The sequence below is a fragment of the Scyliorhinus torazame genome, chromosome 2 (genome assembly GCF_047496885.1).
Source record: "Scyliorhinus torazame isolate Kashiwa2021f chromosome 2, sScyTor2.1, whole genome shotgun sequence".
In the NCBI taxonomy this organism is placed as follows: Eukaryota; Metazoa; Chordata; class Chondrichthyes; order Carcharhiniformes; family Scyliorhinidae; genus Scyliorhinus; species Scyliorhinus torazame.
The window spans coordinates 358701149-358725111 of record NC_092708.1 but is presented as its reverse complement, the minus strand read 5'-3'; the positions used below and the strand labels follow the sequence as shown (position 1 = coordinate 358725111).

The following is a 23963-nucleotide window of genomic DNA, read 5'->3' as shown; positions in this document are numbered from 1 at the left end:
GCCTAACAAATCGCCACGGATCCACTCCCCCCATTTGGTCCATAAACCCCCTAAGCACCTTAGCCGCTGCCGGCCTTCTTCCGGTCCTAAATCTAGATCTATCTAACCCTGGGTCCAACACGGTGTTGAAGTCCCCTCCCATTATCAGGTTTCCTACCTCCAGGTCCGGGATACGTCCCAGCATCCGCTTCATAAATCCCGCATCATCCCAATTCGGGGCATATACGTTAACCAACACGACCTCCATTCCCTCCAGTCTGCCACTCACCATCACATATCTGCCTCCGCTGTCTGCTACAATGTTCCTAGCTTCGAATGACACCCATTTCCCCACCAGTATGGCCACCCCTCTGTTCTTTGCATCCAACCCTGAGTGGAACACCTGTCCCACCCATCCTTTCCTTAACCTAACTTGGTCCGCCACCTTCAGGTGCGTCTCCTGAAGCATGGCCACGTCTGCCCTCAGTCCTTTCAAGTGCGCAAACACTCGGCCCCTTTTAATCGGCCCATTTAGGCCTCTCACGTTCCACGTGATCAGCCGAACTGGGGGGCTGCCTGCCCCCCTCCCCTGTCGACTAGCCATCACCCTCTCTAGGCCAGTCCCACGTCCCGGTTCCGCGCACCCACCCGTGGACTTACTCTTGTCAGATACAGCTGAGATGTCATGTTGTTCATTCTAATTACCTCATGTGAAAAACACATATACTGAATAAATGACAGCTACTTTTTGCAGAATAGAAGGAATTTATTTACTTTACATAAGGCAATGATGTAGAAAGGATCAATTAGAGATGAATTCTGTTTTATTGGGCTTGCTTGAATGTCAAACTAACTTGGAAACACATGCAACTTTAATTCACAGCCACCTGTAAGCATTTTGCATACGGTTATTGTTAGAACTCATCATTAAAAAAACTTCTATTGTTAAATGTTCAGAGGTAATCCAGCACAAGCAGTCACCCATAAACACCAACCCTCAATCCATATGATTCTTCCATAAAATAGGAATAATTTTAGACAGTTAGGAGATGGGGTTCCATCTATAATTCTCCATTGTCATGTTCTTCTCGGATGGCCTGATTTATATTACAAGAACACTTGTAGCTAAAGCTTTAATGATTTATTAACATTAACTGTGGGTCAAAAATATACAAAACAACAGATGAATAACAGTAATAACATGCACAAGTAATGCAGGGCAGCACGGTAGCACAGTGGTTAGCACAGTTGCTACACAGCTCCAGGGTCCCAGGTTTGATTCTCGGCTTGGGTCACTGTCTGTGCGGAGTCTGCACGTTCTCCCCGTGTCTGCTTGGGTTTCCTCCGGGTGCTCCGGTTTCCTCCCACAGCCCAAAGATGTGCAGGTTAGGTGGATTGGCCATGATAAATTGCCCTTAGTGTCCAAAATGTTTAGGTGTGGTTGCTGAGTTACGGGGAGAAAGGGGATAGGGTGGAGGCATGGGACTTAAGTAGGGTGCTCTTTCCAAGGAGCAGGCTCGATGGGCCGAGTGGCCGCATTCGGCACTGTAAATTCTATGATTCTTGATTCTTTCCCAACTCCTTAGTCAGCCTGAGGTCACCTGACTCTAACGTTCACTTATATACTAATGGGACTCCTAGTGGTCAGTCGGTGAATTACAACACAACCATTGTATCACTACACCCATGTTAAGTCATCCCACCAATTCCACCATTGTTGCATTCATTCAATCATTTTTTTAAAATGATTTTGAGGTTTACGCCCCCGCTAGTTAACCTGGTATTATTACTCAGAATGTCTGCTTCCACTTATGGAAGAAAGGGAGCAAATCGCATTTCCCAGACCCACCAGATGGTGCAAAAGGAAAAATAAAAATGATGTGATTCTGTGGTGTGTCACGTTCAATCATTTAAGATCAGCTTACTCACGGGTGATGGATCGACACTGATTTTAAAAAATGTATTTTTTGTGAAGAACCCATTTTCAGTTATATTAGTCAAATTGCATCAAGTTCCCACTATAAAGCAGATGAGGAATACCTTAATTTTTTTAAAGTTATAAAATGCTGCCCAGCTGTGCTGATTCTTTGCAGATTTTTGTGATCTGTGATATGCTAATGAGCTTGAATGGAAACTCTAAGAGGAAAAAAAACACTTCACAAAATGAGCAACATTTTGGATGCAACTTGCAGACAAATCACCAACAGCACCCGAAGCAGAAACTCTGCCTCACCGCCTTTTGTGTTTCAAAATGTATAGATTGGTAAGATTAGATCAGCCGGCTGGAATGGGTACCTTGTTCCAAATAGCCATTGGCACCTTACTCAGGCCTGGTAAAATCACCTTCTAGCTATTAGATTGTGAGTGATAAATCCATGTTTGTGATGGATAATTACAATAGATTCCATAGAACTGAGACACAGGTAATATATTCTCTGGGTTAGTTTCATTATTGTACAAAGTGAGCAGCAGATAAAATGTGGCACATAAAGTGTTGCTCTAACTTTTATAAAGCCGATCTTTTGGCCTTAAGCTAAACTCACAAGCGAGAAGATTCAAAATGTAACTGTTACATACGCTTCGCCGCTACTTTGATTTGTCTATTTCTCATTTGCTTTTGAAGAGTAATGCTTTTATCTAATCAGCAGTTGAATTTTTGACGCAGATGTATTCAGCTCCAATTTCTAGGTTCTTTATAGCGTATAAGCACTGGAGGTCTTCTTGCGCAGTGGCTTTCAGGATTTCAGTACTTGATGGCCACGGGAGATGTGTTTATAATAAGGCCAGACAGGTTGATTATCAATGCTCCTGATGGCAGGTGACAAGAACAGGAGAGTTTCCTGGTCAGCCACACTGGCGAAGGCAATGCAAATCACTGTGGTGCTTTGCCCAGCATCAACACAGACCAATCCATAGAAGCCCATGGTACCAGTACTTTTTTAGGGTGTGGTACCTGAAGGAGAAGGGTGGATGGTGTGTAAAGGAAATCTGGTTTGTACACATCCCAATCGTTACCACGCAGACCAGCCACAGTCTTCAGATCCTAAGCGCACTTGTTTTTACCTCAAACTGAACTAGGTTCGCAGTCAGCAACCAAGTGCCTGGAGCGAAAATGACATTTCAAAGCTTTGTTGTCAATGTTGCTGTCAGCTGCAGAGTTTAGTTGCTCTTTTTATGAGAAGATCTAAGCCCTGTAAATATGTCAGGCAGTCTATATATAGGAAGAACGGCAAGTCAAGTGTGTGAGAGCCCACAAGAGTGGCTATGGAAAAGCTTTGAACCCTGTTTCACATATCCTTTATGTTGTGAGGGGGAAAATGTTTATCTCAATCATTACTCTTTTCAGCTGATTGGTATTTGAATTCTTGAATGTCTATGCTTACCTTGTGTGCTTGCTTCATCTATCCTGTCAATGCCACTCATCTTGTTAACGATGTTCCCCTGCTGGCTCAATTCCTTATTACCAAAGAAAATAAACATTGACAGCAAATCTCATCTTTATTGTTTTTTAAAAATTATCTGATGACGTTGTTAAAGAAACAAACATGGATTTGGAATCCCACTAAAACGGCAGTTGCCTGACTTAAATAAGCCCATTCAACCCTTTCCTTTGCTCTCTCTGACTGCGGCTTTAAGCCATCATTAATCATCACATGACAAAGAGAGTTACAGATTGCATCAAATTTAGCCATTGTAGAGATCAGGGCAGACATTCACAGTTATATTGAGCTTAATTTGGTAAAAACGGGTAAGCTCCAGCCCCTCTGACATTTAAAATGTAGCAACCTGACAAAACCTTTAGTAGCTTAGGGCTACTAACTACTATGGATTACAAACCTTGCTTATATGAACAGAACTTTTGAGTTATGTTTAACATTTTATTACAGTACTTGATACCTGCTCTATTTCCTCCAAAACTATACTTCCAAAAATACTGCGCCCACAGTAAGACGGAACCTAATGCTCGTTATCTTTACTGAGCCCGTGCCGTCTCAATTTTGTCTTTGGCTGTAACATGGCAGGTCAGGTAACTGTTGATCTGAGCAGGGTGATACCTGTGACAGGTTGGAGGGAGGAACTGTAGGTCGCTGAGACTGATTGACAGTTGCTTTCTCCATATATTTCAAAACTGCGAGAGCTTCAGAACCCGCAGCGAGAGACATAGCGTCGGGGTGCCGATAATGTTGATCAATCTGTAGATAAAGGGTCGCCTGTGTTTGTATGAGTGAGTGTAAAAGGTGAAGCTTTTGTGTATCGCGAAGACTGAGAAATAACTTGAAGAATCTCAACTCTTCGAAGAGAAGGAAAAGCAGGATAAAGATCAAAAGATGTGGAGTTACAGGTAAGTGACACTCTCCCTAGTTTGGGATATTTTGATTTTGCAAAGTTAAATAAACATTACTTAACCTTCGGTGCTCATGTTTTTTTAAAACTTTTACAGTGACCAAGTGATGCCCAATAATGCAATTTTACATTTGGTAGTGTGGGCTAAGGTTACCATTTTGGAACAACACAAATGAATAGCATTGGGTGCTCGTGCAGTAGTTGAAGGGAAGCCACTCTGTATATGTGCACACAGAACTTCGCTTAACATTCATCAACTTTAATGTTGCGAAAGAGCTACTTTGTTGTATTATTATAAGCTGTTTAAAGAGGATTCATTGGGCCCACTGACTTGCTTTTAAGGTTTAAGCTTCAAAAGCCACTAGTTCCAGTTATGCTGTAAGTTGGTGTGAAACCAAAATGCAAGACTACGTCCTTGAGGAAACATGCCAAGTCAATGTATGTTCATTAAAATTAAAGTGCTCATCACGATTGTATTATAACCATCGCTTAAAATGTTTTGACAAACACAATTAGCTGCTGGTTTTAAAGTTGAAACTATGATTTCAGCAAATGTTTATTTTATTGTAAGAGTCTTAAATCACTCCAGACTTTTAAATTGAGTGCAACAAATAGATGCTTTCTTTAATAGGGGGTAAACTTAAAACAAATATTTAATTACAAGTCATTTGTGTACAATCACATTTCACACAGATGCATTTGTTGAGCAACCTTTTAACATTGCCCAAAAACCTTGTGGTCAGATTCACTAGTTGATGTGGGATTGAGTCCTGCAGAGCATATGGCAATGTGGCACAGTGGTTAGCACGGCTCCCTCATGGCACCAGGAATCTGGGTTCAATTCCGGCCTTGGGTGACCATGTGGAGTTTGCATGTACTCCCTCAGTCTGCGTGGATTTCTTCCGGGTGCTCCGGTTTCCTCCCACAGTCCAAAGATGTGCAGGTTAGGTGAATTGACCATGCTAAATTGCCCCTTAGTGTCCAAAGATGTGCGGGTTAGGTGGGGTTACGGGGATAGAGTGGGGGAGTGTGTTGAGGTAGGGTGCGCTTGGTAGGTTCGGTGCAGGCCCAATGGGTCGAATGGCCTCCTTCTGCACTGTAGGGATTCTAAGTCTAAGTTCAAAAAATAATAATTTAGAGTTCCCAATTCATTTTTTCCAATCAAGGGGCAATTTAGCATGGCCAAAGCACCTACCCGGCACATCTGTGGGTTGTGGGGCCGAAACCCACGCAAACACGGGGAGAATGTGCAAACTCCACATGGACAGTGACCCAGAACCATGATCAAACCTGGGACCTCGGTACCGTGAGGCAGCAGTGCTAACCACTGCACCACCGTGCTGCTGGTCTAAGTCTAAATTCTAAGAGCAGGATGCTTGATTTTTGTGTCTTCTCCCTGTCAGACCACGGCTGAGGAGACTCCAGGGCAAATAAATATTAAATCAGTCCTAATTTCTATTCCCAATCACTACCCAGTGACTCGCTCATCAAGTCTGCAAATGCACAGATGGGAATAAGCACCACATCCAGCTTGTTTGTGATGCTCATCTTCGACAAACAACTTGCCCACAGAAGAAAGTAAGCGTGCTTTGCACTTACATGGCCCCGTTTGTCACCTCAGAATGTTTCAAAGTGCTTAACAATGAAATACTTTTGAAATGTAGTCACTGTTGTAATGTAGGATACACAACAACCATTTTGTTCACAGCAAGTTCCCACAAATGTGATTGATGTGTTGGGTGTTCTGGATCACATACAGGTCACCAACACTTGAAGTAGTGCAACACTATTTTATTAAAAGGTTAACTATTTAAACATATTTGAACTGTGGGTAAATACGATACCAGCTTTAACTGTTGACCCTTGCCTTTCCCTAACCAGTTGATGCACTCAGCACATGGCGAATGTCTGTGTTGCAGGCTGTGAGCTCTGTGCTCCTAGCTAGCTGCTGTTCGAATGAGCAGGAACTCTGATGCCCCCTGTCTTTATAGTGTGTGTGCTCTCACTGGTGATTGGCTGCGGTGTTGTGTATGTTGATTGGTCCCACTGTGTGTCCATCAGTGTGTGTCTGCACCATGATATACTGGTGTATATTATGACATCCCCCCTTTTATATAAAAAAATGTGCATGCGTGACAATAAATAGTGTGTGGTGAATGTTCCTGACTACGTGTGTGCGAAATATTTACAGGACTATGTACATAAAACTAAGCTATTTACATGGGAAGGTGCCTGGTGCAGAAAAAAACAGTGTGTCACACAAATAACGAGATGACAACTATATACAAACCACTTGAACGATTAAACGGAAGAACAGAACAGACCAGAGAGTCCATTAGTGCAAAGTTCACAAATCAAGTTTCTGAGGTGGGCGACAAATTCTGGGTGGGTCAGGAGCCACCAGCTGAGGAGCGGGCTGGACTGCGTCAGAGTAAGGAGGATGCAGAGTAACCGGAATCTCTGCATAGTCCACGTCAGGGACAACAGGAGGGGGTGGCAATGGCGGAGGATCACGTAGCGAGCGTGGAACGAGACGAAGGACACGCCGATTATGGCGCAGAATGGAACCATCCGGTAAACGAAACAGGAACGAGTGGGGAGCCACCTGCCGAAGAACCACAGCAGTTGCAGACCAGCCACCATCCGGAAGATGGATACGGACGTTTTCATCTGGAGCCAGAGCAGGGAGATCAGCTGCACGGGTGTCATGAGCCGCCTTGTGCTGTGCACGAGACAGTTGCATTCGTTGAAGGACAGGAACGTGGTTGAGGTCTGGGACGTGAATGGACGGCACCGTCGTCCTCAGGGTGCGACCCATGAGCAGCTGGGCTGGCGACAGGCCCGTGGAGAGTGGGGCCGAACGATAGGCCAGCAAGGTGAGGTAGAAGTTGGATCCCGCATCGGCCGTTTGACTATGTGGACGCCCTTCTCCGCTTTGCCATTGGATTGGGGGTACAGGGCACTGGATGTCACATGCACAAAGTTGTACCTCCTGGCAAAGTTGGACCATTCCTGGCTTGCGAAGCAGGGGCCATTGTCCGACATCACAGTGCGTGGGATGCCGTGACGAGCAAAGGTATCCTTACAGGCACGGATGACTGCAGACAATGTGATGTCGTGCAAACGTACCACCTCCGAGTAGTTTGAAAAATAGTCTACAATCAGAACATAGTCCCTGCCCAGCGCGTGGAACAGGTCGATGCCGACCTTGGACCAAGGGGACGTGAGCAACTCATGGGGCTGTAGGGTCTCACGTGGTTGGGCTGGCTGGAACCGCTGACAGGTGGGGCAGTTGAGCACTGTGTTGGCGATGTTGTCATTGATGCCGGGCCAGTACACTGCCTCTCGGGCCCGTCGGCGGCACTTCTCCATGCCAAGATGGCCCTCGTGTGGCTGTTCCAAGATGAGCTGGCGCATGCTGTGCGGGATAACAATACGGTCCAGCTTCAGGAGGACACCATCGACTACCGCCAGATCGTCTCTGATGTTGTAGAACTGCGGGCATTGGCCCTTGAGCCACCCGTCTGTTAGGTGGCGCATGACACGCTGTAGCAGGGGGTCAGCCGCAGTCTCGCGTCGAATTTGGGCGAGGCTTTCATCCGTGGCCGGTAGATTTTATGCCACGAAGGCCACATGGGCGTCAACCTGGCAGACGAATCCCGCTGGGTCACATGGGGTGTTGACGGCCCTGGACAGAGCGTCGGCTATGATCAGGTCTTTGCCCGGGATGTATACGAGCTGAAAGTCGTATCGCCGGAGTTTGAGCAGAATGCGCTAGAGGCGAGGCGCCATGTCGTTCAAGTCTTTTTGTATTATATTGACCAGCGGGCGATGGTCGGTCTCGACGGTGAATTGGGGAAGGCCGTGCACATAATCATGAAATTTGACGACACCGGTCAACAGGCCCAGGCACTCCTTTTCTATCTGCGCGTAGCGCTGTTCCGTGGGGGTCATGGCGCGTGACGCATATGCAACGGGGGCCCATGATGAGGCCTCATCGCGTTGCAGGAGCACTGCCCCAATGCCAGATTGGCTGGCATCGGTCAAAATTGTTGTCTCTTTCGCTGGATCAAAAAAGGCCAATACCAGGGCCGTGGTAAGTTTGGTTTTGAGTTCTGTCCATTCGTGCTCGTGGGCAGGAAGCCATTGGAAGTCTGTCGTCTTCCTGACCAGGTTCCTGAGAGCTGTGATATGAGAGCTGAGGTTAGGGATGAACTTCCCTAGGAAGTTGACCATGCCCAGAAATCGGAGGACCACCTTCTTGTCCTCTGGCTTTTTCATAGCTGTGATAGCAGCTACCTTGTCCGCATCCTGCCGCACACCCGACTGGGAGATGTGGTCCCCTAGGAACTTGAGTTCCGTCTGGCCGAAGGAGCATTTGGCTCTGTTGAGGCGTAGGCCCTGCTCCCGTATGCGTTTGAACACGCGCTGGAGGCGACTGATATGCTCCTGCGGGGTGGTGGACCAAATGATTATGTCGTCGACATAGACGCGAACACCTTCAATGCTCTCCATCATTTGTTCCATGATCCTGTGGAATACTTCTGAAGCCGATATGATCCCAAACGGCATCGTGTTGTAACAATATCTGCCAAAAGGGGTGTTAAAGGTACACAGTTTCCTGCTGGATCTGTCTGGTTGAATTTGCCAGAATCCTTTCGAGGCATCAAGTTTGGTGAAGAGCTTGGCCCGAACCATCTCGCATGTGATCTCTTCGCGCTTGGGGATTGGGTAATGCTCCCTCATTATGTTGCGATTCAGATTCTTTGTATCAATGCATATTCTGAGCTCGCCGGAAGGCTTCTTTACGCACATCATGGAACTGACCCAGTCGGTTAGTTCCGTAGCTCTGGAGATCACTCCTTGGACTTGGAGGTCCTGCAGCTGCTGCTTGAGGCGGTACTTGAGGGGTGCTGGGACTCTACGAGGTGCATGCACCACAGGCGTGGCATTCTGTTTGAGTATGATCTTGTATGTATATGGGAGCATGCCCATGCTTTCGAAGACGTCGCGGTGCTGGTTGATGATGGCGTTGAGTTGCGCCCTGAAGTTAGCATCCTGGAATGCAGACATGTCATCAGGAGAGAGAGAGTGAACTCTTTGAACGAGGTTTAGCAATTTGCACGCCTGTGCGCCAAGCAGAGAGTCCTTCGAGGAGCCCACGATCTCGAAGGGAAGGATGGCTTTTCGTGACTTGTGCGTCACTTCGAGTTGGCATGAGCCGGTAGCAGGAATAATGTTGCCATTGTAGTCCAATAGCTGGCAGGCCGAAGGGAGAATGGTTGGTTTGACACGAAGGCTTTGGAAAGCAGACCACGCTATGAGATTGGCGGAGGCACCAGTGTCCAGGCAGAATCGTATTTGGGACCGGTTCACCGTCAGGGTGGCACACCACTCATTGTCTGGATCGATGCTGTATACCGACAGCGGCTGGTGTCTTTGTTTCGGGGACAGCCTGTTTTTCGTTCCGACACTGACTCGAAAAGGCGCCTTCGGGTCCTCGGTGTCACTGCTGTGTGGGAGGTCGGAATCGGACTCGGTGACCGTGAGTTGAATTGCCCGAACATTCCTGCGAGGCTGGCTGAAGCGATATGTATTGGAAGGCTGAGCTGCTCGACAGCAGGCAGCATAGTGGTCAAGTCTTCCACATCGTAGGCATTGTCAAGATTTTGCAGGGCGTTGTCGCTTTAAATGGGTGTAGCCACAGTTTTTTTCAACAAACAATTTTATTGAGGTATTTTTTTGGCATTGTAAACAGTTACAGCTAACAGAAATGTGCAAACATCAATATAAAACCATCAATATAAGACCACTATTTCAATCAAACCATACTGCACATGCCCGCTCCTCTCCCCTAGACACTACCCGCCTATTTATCCCTCCTACTCTACCCTAATCTCCCCCTTCTCCCCCTCTTCCTCCCCCCCCCGCCCCCCCCCCCCCTCCCTGCTGACGTTCACTCTCCCGCGAAGAAGTCGATGAATGGTTGCCACCTTCGGGCGAACCCCAGTACAGATCCCCTCAAGGCAAACTTAATTTTTTCCATACCCAAAAAACTTGACATGTCCGAAAGCCATAGTCCGGTCTTTGGAGGTTTTGAGTCCCTCCATGCCAGCAGTATTCGCCGCCGGGCTATTAGGGAAGCAAAGGTCAGAACATCGGCCTCTTTCTCTCCCTGGACTCCCGGGTCTTCCGAAACCCCGAACATTGCCACCTCTGGACTCATCACCACCCTTGTTTTCAGCACCCGGGACATGACCCCCACAAATCCCTCCCAGTACCCCCTAAGCGTAGGACATGCCCAAAACATGTGAACATGGTTCGCTGGTCCTCCCGCGCATCTAGCGCACTTGTCCTCTACCCCAAAGAATCCACTCATCCGAGCCACCGTCATGTGGGCCCGGTGAATGACCTTAAATTGAATCAGGCCGAGCCTGGCACATGTTGCAGTTGAGTTTACCCTACTCAGGGCTTCCGCCCATACCCCGTCCTCCATCTCCCCGCCGAGCTCCTCCTCCCATTTGAGTTTCAGTTCCTCCGTCTGGGACTCTTCCCCCTTCATGAGCACCTTGTAGATATCCGAGACTCTACCCTCGCTTCCTTCTCCTCTAGAGACTATCCTGTCCTGGATCCCTATTGGCGGGAGGCGTGGGAAGGATGGGATCTGTCTGCGCACAAAGTCCCGCATCTGTATGTACCTAAAGTCATTTCCCCTTACCAGCCCAAATTTCTCCTCCAAGCCCCTCAAACTTGCAAAGTTCCCCTCCAGAAACATATCGCCCACCCTCCCCACCCCCGCCCGCCGCCATGTTTGAAACCTTCCATCCATGTTCCCAGGGGCGAATCGATGTTTATCATATATTGGAGCCCACGCAGACGCTCCCCCCCCCTTCCCCCCCACATGCCACCTCTACTGGCCCCATATCCGCAGGGCTGCCCCCACTACCGGGCTGGTGGAGTACCTGGCCGGCGGGAGCGGTAGGGAAGCCGTGACCAGGGCTGCCAAACTGGTGCCCCTGCACGAAGCCGCCTCCACTCGGTCCCAGATAGACCCCGTACCCACCATCCACTTCCATATCATGGCTATGTTAGCCACACAGTAGTAGTTGATCAGACTCGGCAATGCCAGTCCCCCCTCGCTACGGCTCCTTTCAAGCATTGCCTTCTTCACCCGCGGGGATTTTCCCGCCCAGACAAAGCTATGATGATTTTGCCGGTCCTTTTGAAGAAGGACCGTGGGATAAAGATCAGGAGGCACTGGAAGATGAACAGGAATCTAGGGAGGATTGTCATCTTTACAGTCTGCACCCTCCCCGCCAGTGACAGCGGGAGTCCATCCCATCTCCGAAACTCCCTCTTCATTTGTTCCACCACTCTAGTCAAATTCAACTTGTGTAACCTGCCCCAGTCTTGTGCCACCTGTATCCCCAAGTACCGGAAACTTTCCTCCACCAGCCTAAATGGCAGCTCCTTCAGTCTATTCTCCTGGCCAGTTGCCTGCACCACAAACATCTCACTCTTGGCCATATTCAATTTGTACTCTGAGAACCGGCCAAACTTCCTCAATGTCTCCGGTATATTTTCCATCCCGGCCAGTGGGTCCGACACGTACAGGAGCAGGTCGTCCGCATAGTGAGAGACCCTATGCCCCACCCCCCTCCTTAGTCATTCCCTTCCACCCCTTCGCAAATGTCAACGCAATCACCAACGTCTCTATGGCCAGCGCGAACAGCAACGGGGAGAGTTGGCACCCCTGTCTGGTCCCGTGGTGTAGTCTGAAATAATCTGACATTATCCTGTTCGTTCTAACGCTAGCTTTTGGGGCCTGGTACAATAGTCTGACCCAATTAACCAGTCCCTCTCCGAACCCAAACCGTCCAAGCACCTCCAACAAATAGCCCCACTCCACCCGGTCGAAGGCCTTCTCAGCGTCCATTGCCACCACTACCTCCATCTCCTTGCCCATCGGGGGCATTATGATCACATTAAGCAATCTTCTCAAGTTAGCTGTCAGCTGCCTGCCTTTCACAAACCCTGTCTGATCGTCCCCAATCACCTCCGGTACGCAGTCCTCAATTCTAATCGCCAGGACCTTGGCCAGGAGCTTGGCATCCACATTGATCAGGGAAATTGGCCTGTATGACCCGTAGGATTCCGGGTCCTTGTCCCGCTTTAGTATCAGCGAGATGGTGGCTTGCAACATCGTCGGAGGCAGGGTCCCTCTGTCCCTTGCCTCATTAAAAACCCTTGTCAGGACCGGTCCCACTATCTCCGAGAACATCTTGTAAAACTCAACTGGGTATCCATCCGGTCCCGGGGCTTTTCCCGACTGCATGGCCTTTAGGCCCCCCAATACCTCCTCCACTCTAATCGGGGCTCCCAGCCCGTCTACTAGTCCCCTGCCTAATTTTGGGACGGTTAGACCATCCAGGAACCTAGTGGAGCCACAGTTGCTGCTCGTCGTGACGTCAGCACGTTCGCTGTGCCACCGCGCATGCACGGTGCGGTCCTGCGTGGTGTGCGCCTGCGCATTATGTTCCTTCATGTCGCCGTCCCCTCGTTTGGTGCGTACAAGCGTGGGAGTCTGCGATAAGCGCGCGAAATGGCTGCCCTCATCCAGGCTGAGGCCCTGGAGGTGTTCAATCACTTGGACCCGTTCCGCCTCGTGGGGACCTTGCCGCGCCGTTTCAGCCACTTATATGTGGGAATACCGACTGGTGGCATTTTCATGTAGGACACAGGTCTCGATGGCGGTCGCTAGGGTGAGTTGCTTTACTTTGTGGAGCTGCTGACGTAGGGGGTCCGACTGAACACCGAAAACGATCTGGTCACGTATCATGGAGTCGGAGGTGGGCCCGTAGCTGCAAGATTGCGCAAGGATGCAGAGGTGCGTTAAAAAGGATTGGAAAGGTTCGTCCTTACCCTGCAAACGCTGCTGGAACACCTAGCGTTCAAAACTTTCATTCACCTCTAAGCTGCAGTGAGTGTCAAATTTGAGGAGAACCGTCTTGAACTTCGTCTTGTCTTCGTCATCTGCAAAGGTGAGAGAGTTCAAAATGTGGATGGCATGGTCCCCGGACGTGGAGAGCAGAAGAGCAATCTTTCTGGTGTCCGAGGCGCTCTCCCTGTCCGTGGCTTCGAGGTAGAGCTAGAAGCGCTGTTTGTAAATCTTCCAGTTGGCTCCGAGGTTGCCGGCGACGCGGAGCGGCAGCGGCGGGCTGATGTTGTCCATGTTGCAGAATGACGGAATGCTGGCAGAAGGCAGATCACTTGCAGGTAGGTCTAAGAAGAGCTAGTATGCGACCACTCCTGGTATCATGATGTGTTGGGTGTTCTGGATCACATACAGGTCACCAACACTTGAAGTAGTGCAACATTATTTTATTAAAAGGTTAACTATTGAAACATACTTGAACTGTGGGTAAATACGATACCAGCTTTAACTAAAGACCCTTGCCTTGTCCTAACCAGTCGATGCACTCAGCACATGGTGGATGTCTGTGTTGCAGGTTGTGAGCTCTGTGCTCCTAGCTAGCTGCTACTCGAATGAGCGGGAACTCTGATGCCCCCTGTCTTTATAGTGCGTGTGCTCTCACTGGTGATTGGCTGCGGTGTTGTGTGTGTTGATTGGTCCCACTGTGTGTCCATCAGTGTGTGTCTGCACCATGATATACTGGTGTATATTATGACAGGAATGATGACCAGATAATCCATTTTAGTGATGTTAGTTAAGGGATAAATGGCCAGGGCCCTGTGGAGAACTCCTCCGCTCTTCTTTGATAGTGTCTTCACATCCACCTGAGAGGGGTTGGTTTAATGCGTCATTCAATAGACAGCATCTGCTAAATTAATTTGCGGAGCACCCAGTCCAACAGGCAACATCCATCTTTGATATGGATAGTGACGGATGTATCTGTCTTGGAAATGGTGATATTTTAATTTCAGACAGTGCAAAAATTTGATGTGATGTCAGGATACCAAAATTATTTTTACACATATTTTGACAATGCCTGTATTGTCCAGAAATTAAAAATTAAACATAGAAACATAGAAAATAGAAGCAGGTGGAGGGCCTGCGAGCCTGCTCTGCCATTCATTCTGATCATGGCTGATCATCAAGTTCAATACCCTGATCCCGCCTTCTCCCCATATCCCTTGATCCTTTTAGCCGCACATCACTTACCTGCGGCCTTGCTGGAGGCCTGCCCTGCCATTTTACGCCCCCAACCGGCCGATGTCCCAGATCGAACATGGGCCAGCTGGTCGGGATACCAGCGTGGCGGCTGCGGACTCAGTCAGGGTCGGGCGCCCGGCCGATCGGGGGGGTCTATTTTTAGGGTCCAGTCCCACGGTTCAAGACCACCATGGAGCACAGCGCGGCCACTGGAGGTCGCCGCTGTGCGCAAGCACGGCCTCCGACCCAGAAGTGCGGGGGGCCCGAATCTGCAGCAAAAGCTGCTAGATTTACTCTGGTTTCCTGCTAGCCCCCTGCAGGGCTAGGAATATGTGGCCCTTTCACGTCAGTTTTTCTGGCATGAAAGTCCACAGTTTTTACGACGGCGTGGGGACATAGTCCCAAAAATAGAGAATCCAGCTTGTGGCCTCACCAATGCCCTATATAACAGCAGTAAAACATCTCTATTCCTATACTCAAATCCTCTTGCTGTGAAGGCCAACATACCATTTCCCTTTTTTGCTGCCTGCTGTACCTGCGCGCTTACTTTCAGTGACTGATGAACGAGGACACCAAGGTCTTACTATGTATCCACCTCTTTCAATTTACACCCATTAAAATAATAATCTGCTCTCCTATTTTTGCTACTGAAGAATGAAGCAGTAGCATTCCTTAAAGGGCCAGGCATCCTGACTACGGATAAGTTAAGTTTATGGAACTTTCTTGATTGGAGTGTGTCTGAATGTACTTTGGAGGTGTTTTGATCAATTTACCAGAAATCATTGCCCTATCTTCAGGAATGGCAGAGTAAGAGGTGGCCCGTGGCCTGTGCAAGTTAAGGCTGCTCCAGGGATGGGCGAAGCCGTGGCGATGCCTCTGGATTTGCAACATGGAGATGGAACAGAGGCTGCGGAGAAAGCAGGCTCCACATGATATCCTTTACCAACTAGGAGTCAGACTCCTGCATGCTTCATCACAGTGACAGGATGCTGCCTGGTGAACCAGCCAATAGACAGGGCGGCACGGTGGCGCAGTGGTTGGCATGCTGCCTACGGCGTTGAGGACCCGGGTTCGATCCCGGCTCCTGGTTACTGTCTGTGTGGAGATTGAACATTCTCCCTGTGCCTGCGTGGGTTTTACCCCCACAACCCAAAGAGATGTGCAGGTTAGGTGGATTGGCTATGCTAAGCGCCTCGGTGTGCATGCCCATTTAGTGCTGTCCTGCAAAGTGTCCCTTTGAGGTATTCATCTGAGTCCTCTGCAGCAGTATTTGTCACTTGGCCCTCCTTTGAGTTGGCAAACAAATCACTCCATCATCCTGGCATGCTTACCATCCATTTTCTCCCAGTGAGTCACCGCATGCAGATCGGATCTCTATACTCCCCTGGGCAGCACGGTAGCATTGTGGATAGCACAACTGCTTCACAGCTCCAGTGGTCCCAGGTTCGATTCTGGCTTGGGTCACTGTCTGTGCGGAGTCTGCACATCTTCCGGGTGCTCCGGTTTCCTCCCATAGTCCAAAGATGTGCAGGTTAGGTGGATTGGCCATGATAAATTGCCCTTGGTGTCCAAAATTGCCCTTAGTGTTGGGTGGGGTTACTAGGATATGGGGATAGGGTGGAGGTGTTGACCTTGGGTAGGGTGCTCTTTCCAGGAGCCGGTGCAGACTCGATGGGCCGAATGGCCTCCTTCTGCACTGTAAATTCTATGATACTGCATGTGCAGCCCCACACCTGAGCTGGTGGCTGTGGGGGTCAGAGTGAATGGCAGTGTCTCTTCATTGCTGTTCAGCTGCTGCTCTCCCTCTCCTCTTTCTTCGGCTCCTGTGGCTGGGCAGGTGAAGGCTCGTTGCTGTCTGGAGTGTCAGGTTGGAGTGAGGGAAAAGGGGTTGAGGTGGAAAGCAGGAGATCCATGGTGACACCAGCAGCAGCTTGCTCATTATGCCCACAACAGAATGAGGGAGAGCTGGGTGTTGAGAAAGGGCATAAAGTAGGAAGGTGCCATCATCATCAATGCTTTGAGTAATGTCGAGTGCCACAGGCCACATCGCAGCCAGCACCGCGATGCAGAGAACCAACCCCTCAGTAGGGCTCAGGAGATGTTGGAGTCCCCGTCCCCAGCTGGCACTGCTCCTTCCACTATTTCCTGGAATTGTGATAACATGCCTGTCATAGCTCACTAACTGGAGGCATGTGTAGAAAGTGAGGTGGTTATGAGAATGGCAGCATTAGTTGGTATGTGAGGGCAAGGTGAGCTATTTGGTTGTTAGGCATGAGTTCGAGTGCCAGAAAGGACAGATGGGTTGAGGTGCATTGAGCAGTGTAAGAGTCAGTGGTCCAGTGAGTGGGAGTTACATGTGAAAATGCATTTACTGTCATTGACCACCTCTGTGAGGCCATTAAACCTCTTCTTGCGTGGCTGGCCCATTCCCAGGTCCAGATTCCTGGCCACTTGCTCCCGCTCCTTCAGGGTCTCGAGGCCTACTGCGGGATCATGACATCTTTCCTCCTGCCCACCTGCACCACTCCATCATCACACCTGTCAGTCTGGATCTCTGTGTATTCCCTGGTCTTCACTTCATAATAATTTCCATTGCAACAATCTTTTTTCCCCCTTCACTTTAAGGGGCACCATGCCTTTAAAAAAAATAGCTAGCTGGCCTTCTCACGTGATCTGTAAACAATGCGATCAACATCTCCTACCAGGTTTAGAGCTCGCCGGCAGTATTGAGAAAAGACTCTGGGCGCAATTCTTCCATCGGGGGGCGCAATTCTTCCATCGGGTGTCTAAGTGCTGACGCCGGAGTTTCACTCCGGCGCGGAGCCCGCCCCCAGCCCCTTATTCTCCTGCCCCCGGGGGCCTAGAGCGGCGTCACGTCATTTACGCGCGCTGGACGTGGGTGCCACGTAAAAGCGGCGCCGCGTAAATGACGTCACCCGCGCATGCACGGTTGCCGTCCTCCCCGAGGCCGCCCCGCAAGATGATGTTGGATGGATCTTGCGGGGCGGCGGAGGAAAGGAGGTCCTCCTTCAGAGAAGCCGGCCCGCCGATTGGTGGGGACCGATTGCGGGCCAGACCCCATTTGAGGCCCCCTCCGGTGCAGGAACCCCCTCCCCCCTCCCCCCCACCACAGGCCGCCCCCCACAGTTCCCGCGCTGTTCCTGACGTCAGCGACCAGGTGTGGATGGCACCGGCGGGAACCCGTCGTGTTGGGCAGGCCACACGACCCATCCGGGCCGGAGAATCGCTGCTTGCCCGTTGCAAACGGCGAGCGCCGATTCTCCGAGCGGCCAGCCGTGACTCTGGCCGCTCCGGTTTGGGGGGGTGGGGGAATCGCGTGCGGGTGTCGGGGCGGCATGGCGGGACACGCACGGCACCCCAGCGATTCTCCCATCCAGCGTGGTGGGGGGAGAATTCCGCCACAGAACTGCAGGTGAAAATAAAAGCATTGAAATTACACAGATGAAGTGTGTCGACCAATTTTATGTCTCAGCCACTGGAACGTGAAAGGGACAGGAAAACTGTGAACTGCAGCCCTCATGTATGGCAGAATTGGTGCTGTTGTATTTCTAACCCAGCATTTCAAAAGGTACCACACTAAGATATCAGCCTAAACCTTGTGCTCCAGTCATTGGATAAGCAGGTGATGAAGAGGTCACAAGTGCACAGTGTGCAGGCCCTCATTCAAAACCACAACACATAGATTATGTGCCCTGTAATTGCCCAGGACACCTAGAAATTGGCATTAGGCCCATTGCGTGTGCAATGTGCAAACCTCAGGGCCGTTTACGGATTTGGTTCCTGACTGGCTGCAGTTTGCACTGTGCAAGTTGTGGACAATTTACTCAGGCAAAAAGCACAATGGATCTCAAACTATTTGAAGGTTCAAGGACCCTTTTCTAGCTGATTAATAACCACAGCCTCCCCAATCTAAATTCTAATATTATGTAATACTTACAATATGAAATAGATGTTTTTAATGATACTTTTACGAAAACAGGTATTTACTTTCGTGCTGTTCTCAATGCTCCAACAGGCGTGCTCCCTTTCTGCACGTGGCAACCAGCTCACTTTACACTGCACATGAGAGTCACACTCGGCTCCTGCCTCCCAGCTTACACTCGCACACTGCCTGTAAGGAATGATGACAGTTACTGACCTAAATGTCGGAGGAAGGGCAGGTGCGCTGTTAAACCTGTGAATTGCTCAGGTCACCGCCCACCCGGCTGTTGATCTCCTCCCCCCACCCCCTCTGGATCCACTGTCGATCCTGTGCCAATGTCTCTGCCAGCTAGTTGGTTATCTTCTTCAGTCATTAAAAAAAAAAATGAATTTAGAGTACCCAATTCATTTTATCCAAATAAAGGACAATTTAGTGTGGCCAATCCACCTACCCTGCACATCTTTGGGTTGTGGGGGTAGAACCCACGCAGACACAGGGAGAATGTGCAAACTCCACATGGACAGTGACCCAGAGCCGGATCGAACATGGGACCTTGGCGCCGTGAGGCAGCAGGGCTAACCCACTGCGCCACCATGCTGCCCATCTTCTTCAGTCATAACCAGATGGCGCAAGATGGTTTATTGCACATGATCACCTTACATATTGGTTTCGGTGTGACAGCTTGTCACTTGTGCCTGAAGTTGAGCATAAAGAAATTTCTAGGCTTTTCTGTTACTTTTCAAGTTAGGAATGGGCAAATTTAACTTACTCGCACTGTATTGATTTCGCTTATGTATGAATTTATTTCTTGTAATTAAATTCATATTAGCAGTTTAGCTTTAAGTGTGGCAGGCTGGCGTTTATCCATATATTGAATCAATTAGAAATACTGATGCGAACATCAATTCACTCAAGGACTCGTGTCGGAGTAAAACAGTGGTTTTAATTAAGTATTAACTTTGCCTGCCTGCGACTGGTACATACTGAGGACAGTCCCACAGGCCAGCTACTCTTATACTCCTTCAAAGGGGGGAGCCATGGGCTGAGCCCGTACATGCTCCAACATCCTCCAACATCTCCCCCTGTGGGTGAAGCCATACAATGGCCCACAGATAAAACCCACAGGGTTAATAACATAGAACATAACTGGTGAATTAACTGTATTTACATTCACCACAAATACACAATGAGGCCATGGGGCATAGATTCAAAATGTACACAGGGCCAATTTTCAAGGTAAAAATTACACTCTACCCCAGGTCTACAGTTTGTATGGTATTCACTTAAGGACCAACCTCAGTTGTCCCTTAAGGTTACCAGAGGAGCACAAGTGACATATCTGCAGTACATTGTACAGCAATAATTAAGATCACCAAGTTTTTTTCCAATAATCATAATAATATTGTGGTGATTGTCCCTTTAAGGGCAACACAGCAGAGTAAGGGTCACCTGCCCTGGGTGACCAATCAGGATTCAGAGTGGAGAATCGCCCCAGTGGGGAGGATTTCCCCTAGGCAGAGGTATTTTAGAACTAGCTGCAAATATTCTGCTACTCTTGAAGATCATTAAATAAATTCCTTTTTTGGGCTGGATTTTTCGGCTATGCCCGCCGCAACGTCGCCACGGACGGGACGGGGACCATGTTATGGTCCGTTGTCTTTGGACGGGAATTTCCAGTTACCGGGCGGGTGCGGCTGCAACATCCCGCCCTTTGTTCACGAATGAAGTATTTGAAAGTGCATCATTGCAATATTGTTTATTTACCTTGTTCCTATCTCTTTCTCTCTTAGACTGAGAATCACATGAGAGACTAGATTGGTGCCATTTTGGTCATAAGCTATCATTTCTATTTTATCAATTTTAACCTCATTAGTATTAACAGACAAAAATGTTTGGTTTGTTTTAGACTGAATCTTCACCACATAATCTGGGGGAGCCTCATTCTTCAGCTGCTGGTTGTTTATGTGAATATCCTTCCAGCCTCCAACATCAGCTTGCGGACCTTCATCGGTTGTGCTGTAAGAGAGTTTACATTCCTGGCCAAGAAACCTGGCTGTAAAGGGTTACGAGTCAGCACAGATGCCTGCTGGGGACGATGTGAGACCTGGGAGGTGAGCCAGGGAACATTTTGCTCATAAACCCAATTTGTTTTACTCAGCTGGAGACAAATGTAAAAATGAATAAAGATGTGAACTCTTCTCCGTAATGTTCTTGATGCGCAATGGCATTTTCTAAAAACTAGAAATAGGTTTTTAAAAAAATGATTACAATATTAACACAATATTTAACATGTTTGGCACCACTGATGTAAATTTACGTCATGGCAGATCCTGTGAAAATAGACGTGAGAGGTATTATTTTATAAACACTGCAATAATGCTTGAAATGAGAGGTTTTCAACAATCGATCATTTTTGATGTTATTACAGCTGCCAGCAGCTGCTCTAACATTTCACAAACTTTACTTTAATATGCAATGCATAATATTAATAATAACCAGCACTATTATTTCAATCTGAACAAAGTCATAACTTTATTTCTATTGGTGGTGATTATGAAAGCAACCTCATAAAATGCCGCTTTAAAAAAAAATGTTTTTAAAGTAGCGAGGGACTAGGTTTTCAGAGGAATTGGGGTGATCTTGTACATGATGTGCAGAAAGTTAACATGCAAGCACAGCAAGCAATTAGGAAGGCAAATAATACGTTACCTTCATTACTAGGGTTTTGGAGTACAAGAATAAGGAAGTCTTATTGCAGTTGTTGAGAATTTTGCTGAGGCTTCACCTGTGCATTGTGTACAGTTTGGGCTTCCTCATCTAACGAAGGAGATACTTGCCTCAGAGAGGGTGAAGCAGAAATTCACCAGGACGAGAAGCTTGCCAAGCCTGGTAGAGTTCGCGTTGAATGTGTTCTCGGAGTTTAGACAAATGAGAGGTGATCTCTTTGAAGTGTGCAACATTCTTACAGGGCAGCTGCTGCTGTTTACGTTGGCTAGAGAATTTACAACCGGCAGCTCATAGCTCATCTATTAGGATGGTGATGAGGAGGGCAGCACGGTGGCGCAGTGGGTTAGCCCTGCTGCCTCACGGTGCCGAGACCCCAGGTTCGATCCCGGCTCTGCGTCACTGTCCGTGTGCAGTTTGCACATTCTCTCCGTGTTTGTGTGGGTTTCGCTTCCACAACCAAAAGATGTGCAGGGTAGGTGGGTTGGCCACGCTAAATTGCCCTTTAATTGGAAAAGAATGGGTACTCTAAATTTACAAAAAAAGATTGTGATGAGGAGACGTTTCTTCATTCAGAGGGTTGTGAATCTTTGGATTTTGGAGGCTCAGTCACTCAGCATATTGATGACTCGAGATTAATTTGTAGGCACTCAGCAAATTTAGGATGTAACGATGGGCCAGGGAAGTGGACTTGATGCAGAAGCTTAGCTGTGACTTCAATGAACAAGACACAATTGTGAGGGGAGGTTAAGCCGCTGGCTCCTGTTTATCACCTTCTTATGTACAGCTGATTTCCACCACATGTAAAATGCATGAAATGACTGCAGCTCACATTAGAACACGAGATTATGGGGAACAAGAAAAGAGCATTTGCTATCCGCCTCTCACCAAATCACTAAATCCACCTCCCTCCAGGCGTGTTATGGTTTGTTTCTCCAGATATATAGTCTACTTCACTCGCTTTCTTTGATGACTTTCAATTCCCAAGTGACAGCTGTGAGTGAAAAATCACAATCTGTTTTCCTTTCTTGCTGTAATCTTTCTCATTTCCATCTTGATTTAAATAAGAATCACTTTCTCCTCCGTAACAACGCCCATACGTAAAACCATCATGGCTAAATTCTGCGGGTATCTTTTTCAGTTTACTAATCCTCACCAACAGCACTGGCACGTGTATGAATTGGGGAAATGCGTTATAACCCAGCTGGTATTAGCAATATTCCGAGTGTATCAATGAACTTTTCACCCCTTACAGAGGGATTTGTTGACCCTGGCAACAAAAGGCAGACCAAACAGCTTCAGGGCAGAAGGGGTTTTAATGTTAGTTTGCCTTTGTTTTGTATAAATGCATCCGGATAGTACATTGTTCCTCCTCCTACTGTCCCCAGAATTATTTTGTAAGTGTTGTTCTATGCTTTTGCTCACAGAAACCGGTTCTCGACCCTCCGTATATCGACGGTCACCATCGAGTCTGTACCTATAACGAAACCAGGTTCATCACAGTGAAACTACCCAATTGTCGACCGGGGATTGATCCATACTACACCTACCCTGTGGCAGTCCGATGTGACTGTGGCGTTTGCTCAACTGCAACTACTGAGTGTGAGACTCTATAACACTCCGCCACCTTTACTTGAAGCTCAAAAGCAAACTTGACAGAAAATAGCCATTTTTTAAAAGTATTCTGATTTATTAAAAGCTGAAATCATATATATCCTTAATTAACCTTACACAGTGATAATTTTTCCCATGGGAAGAAGAAAGATTATTTTATTGGAAGCAAAAGAAAAATATTTGAAAATTACATGGGCACCAGTTCAAAAAAATTGCAAAGATCTACTTTAAAAAGTATCCATTATTTTTAGCATTTTGTAATGAACACAGTAGAAAGAGAAAACACAGAAACAGGCCAGTTGCCCAATTACATCTACACTTAGATAAAAGATAGAAAATGCTGAAAATATGCAGGTGAGGAAACATCCTGGGGGTTACCATTGGTCAGAAACTGAACTGGAATAGTCACGTTAATACTGTGGCTACCAGGGCAGGTCAAAGGCTCGGAATCCTATGGAGAATAACTCACCTCCTGACCCCCCCCCCCCCCCCCCCCCCAAAGCCTGTCCACCATCTACGAGGGACAAGTCAGGAGTGTAACGGAATACTCTCCACTTGCCTGGATGAGTGCAGCTCCAACAACACTCAAGAAGCTCAACACCACAATTGTTAGCATTGCCACCTACGGCGGTGAGGACCCCGGTTCAAATCCCGGCCCTGGGTCACTGTCCATGTGGAGTTTGCACATTCTCCCCGTGTCTGCGTGGGTTTCACCCCCACAACCCAAAGATGTGCGGGGTAGGTGGATTGGCCACGCTAAATTGCACCTTAATTGAAAAAAAACATAATTAGGTATTTTAAATTTATGAAAAAAAAGCTCGACACCATCCACGTCAAAGCAGCCCGCTTGATTGCTCCCCCTTCCACAAACATTCAAACCCTTCCACCACTGACAAACAGTGGCAGCCATGTGTATCATCTACAAGATGCACTGCAGTAACTCACCAAGCTTTCATAGGCAGCACCTCCCAAACCCACAACCACTACCATCTAGAAGGACAAGGGCAACAGATGCCTGGGAAAGCCACCAGCTGGAGGTTTCCCTCCAAGTCACTCACCACCCTGACTTGGAAATATATCGCTGCTCCTTCACTGTCGCTGGGGCAACATCCTGGAACGCCCTCCCTATTAGCACAGTGGGTGTACCTACACCTCAAGGACTGCAGCGTTTCAAGAAGGCAACTC

General features: G+C 48.2%; 1 protein-coding gene across 1 annotated transcript in view; it reads left to right on the top strand.

Annotated features, from left to right (window-relative positions):
- Nucleotides 1–22780, top strand: part of gphb5 (glycoprotein hormone subunit beta 5) — a 135974-nt gene extending 113194 nt beyond the window's left edge. Inside the window, exons 2-3 of the mRNA XM_072494957.1 lie at nt 20255–20551; nt 22592–22780. Coding sequence (XP_072351058.1) covers nt 20255–20551; nt 22592–22780 — 486 coding nt within the window. The remainder of the gene's footprint in view (nt 1–20254; nt 20552–22591) is intronic.
- The last annotated feature ends 1183 nt before the right edge of the window (nt 22781–23963 follow it).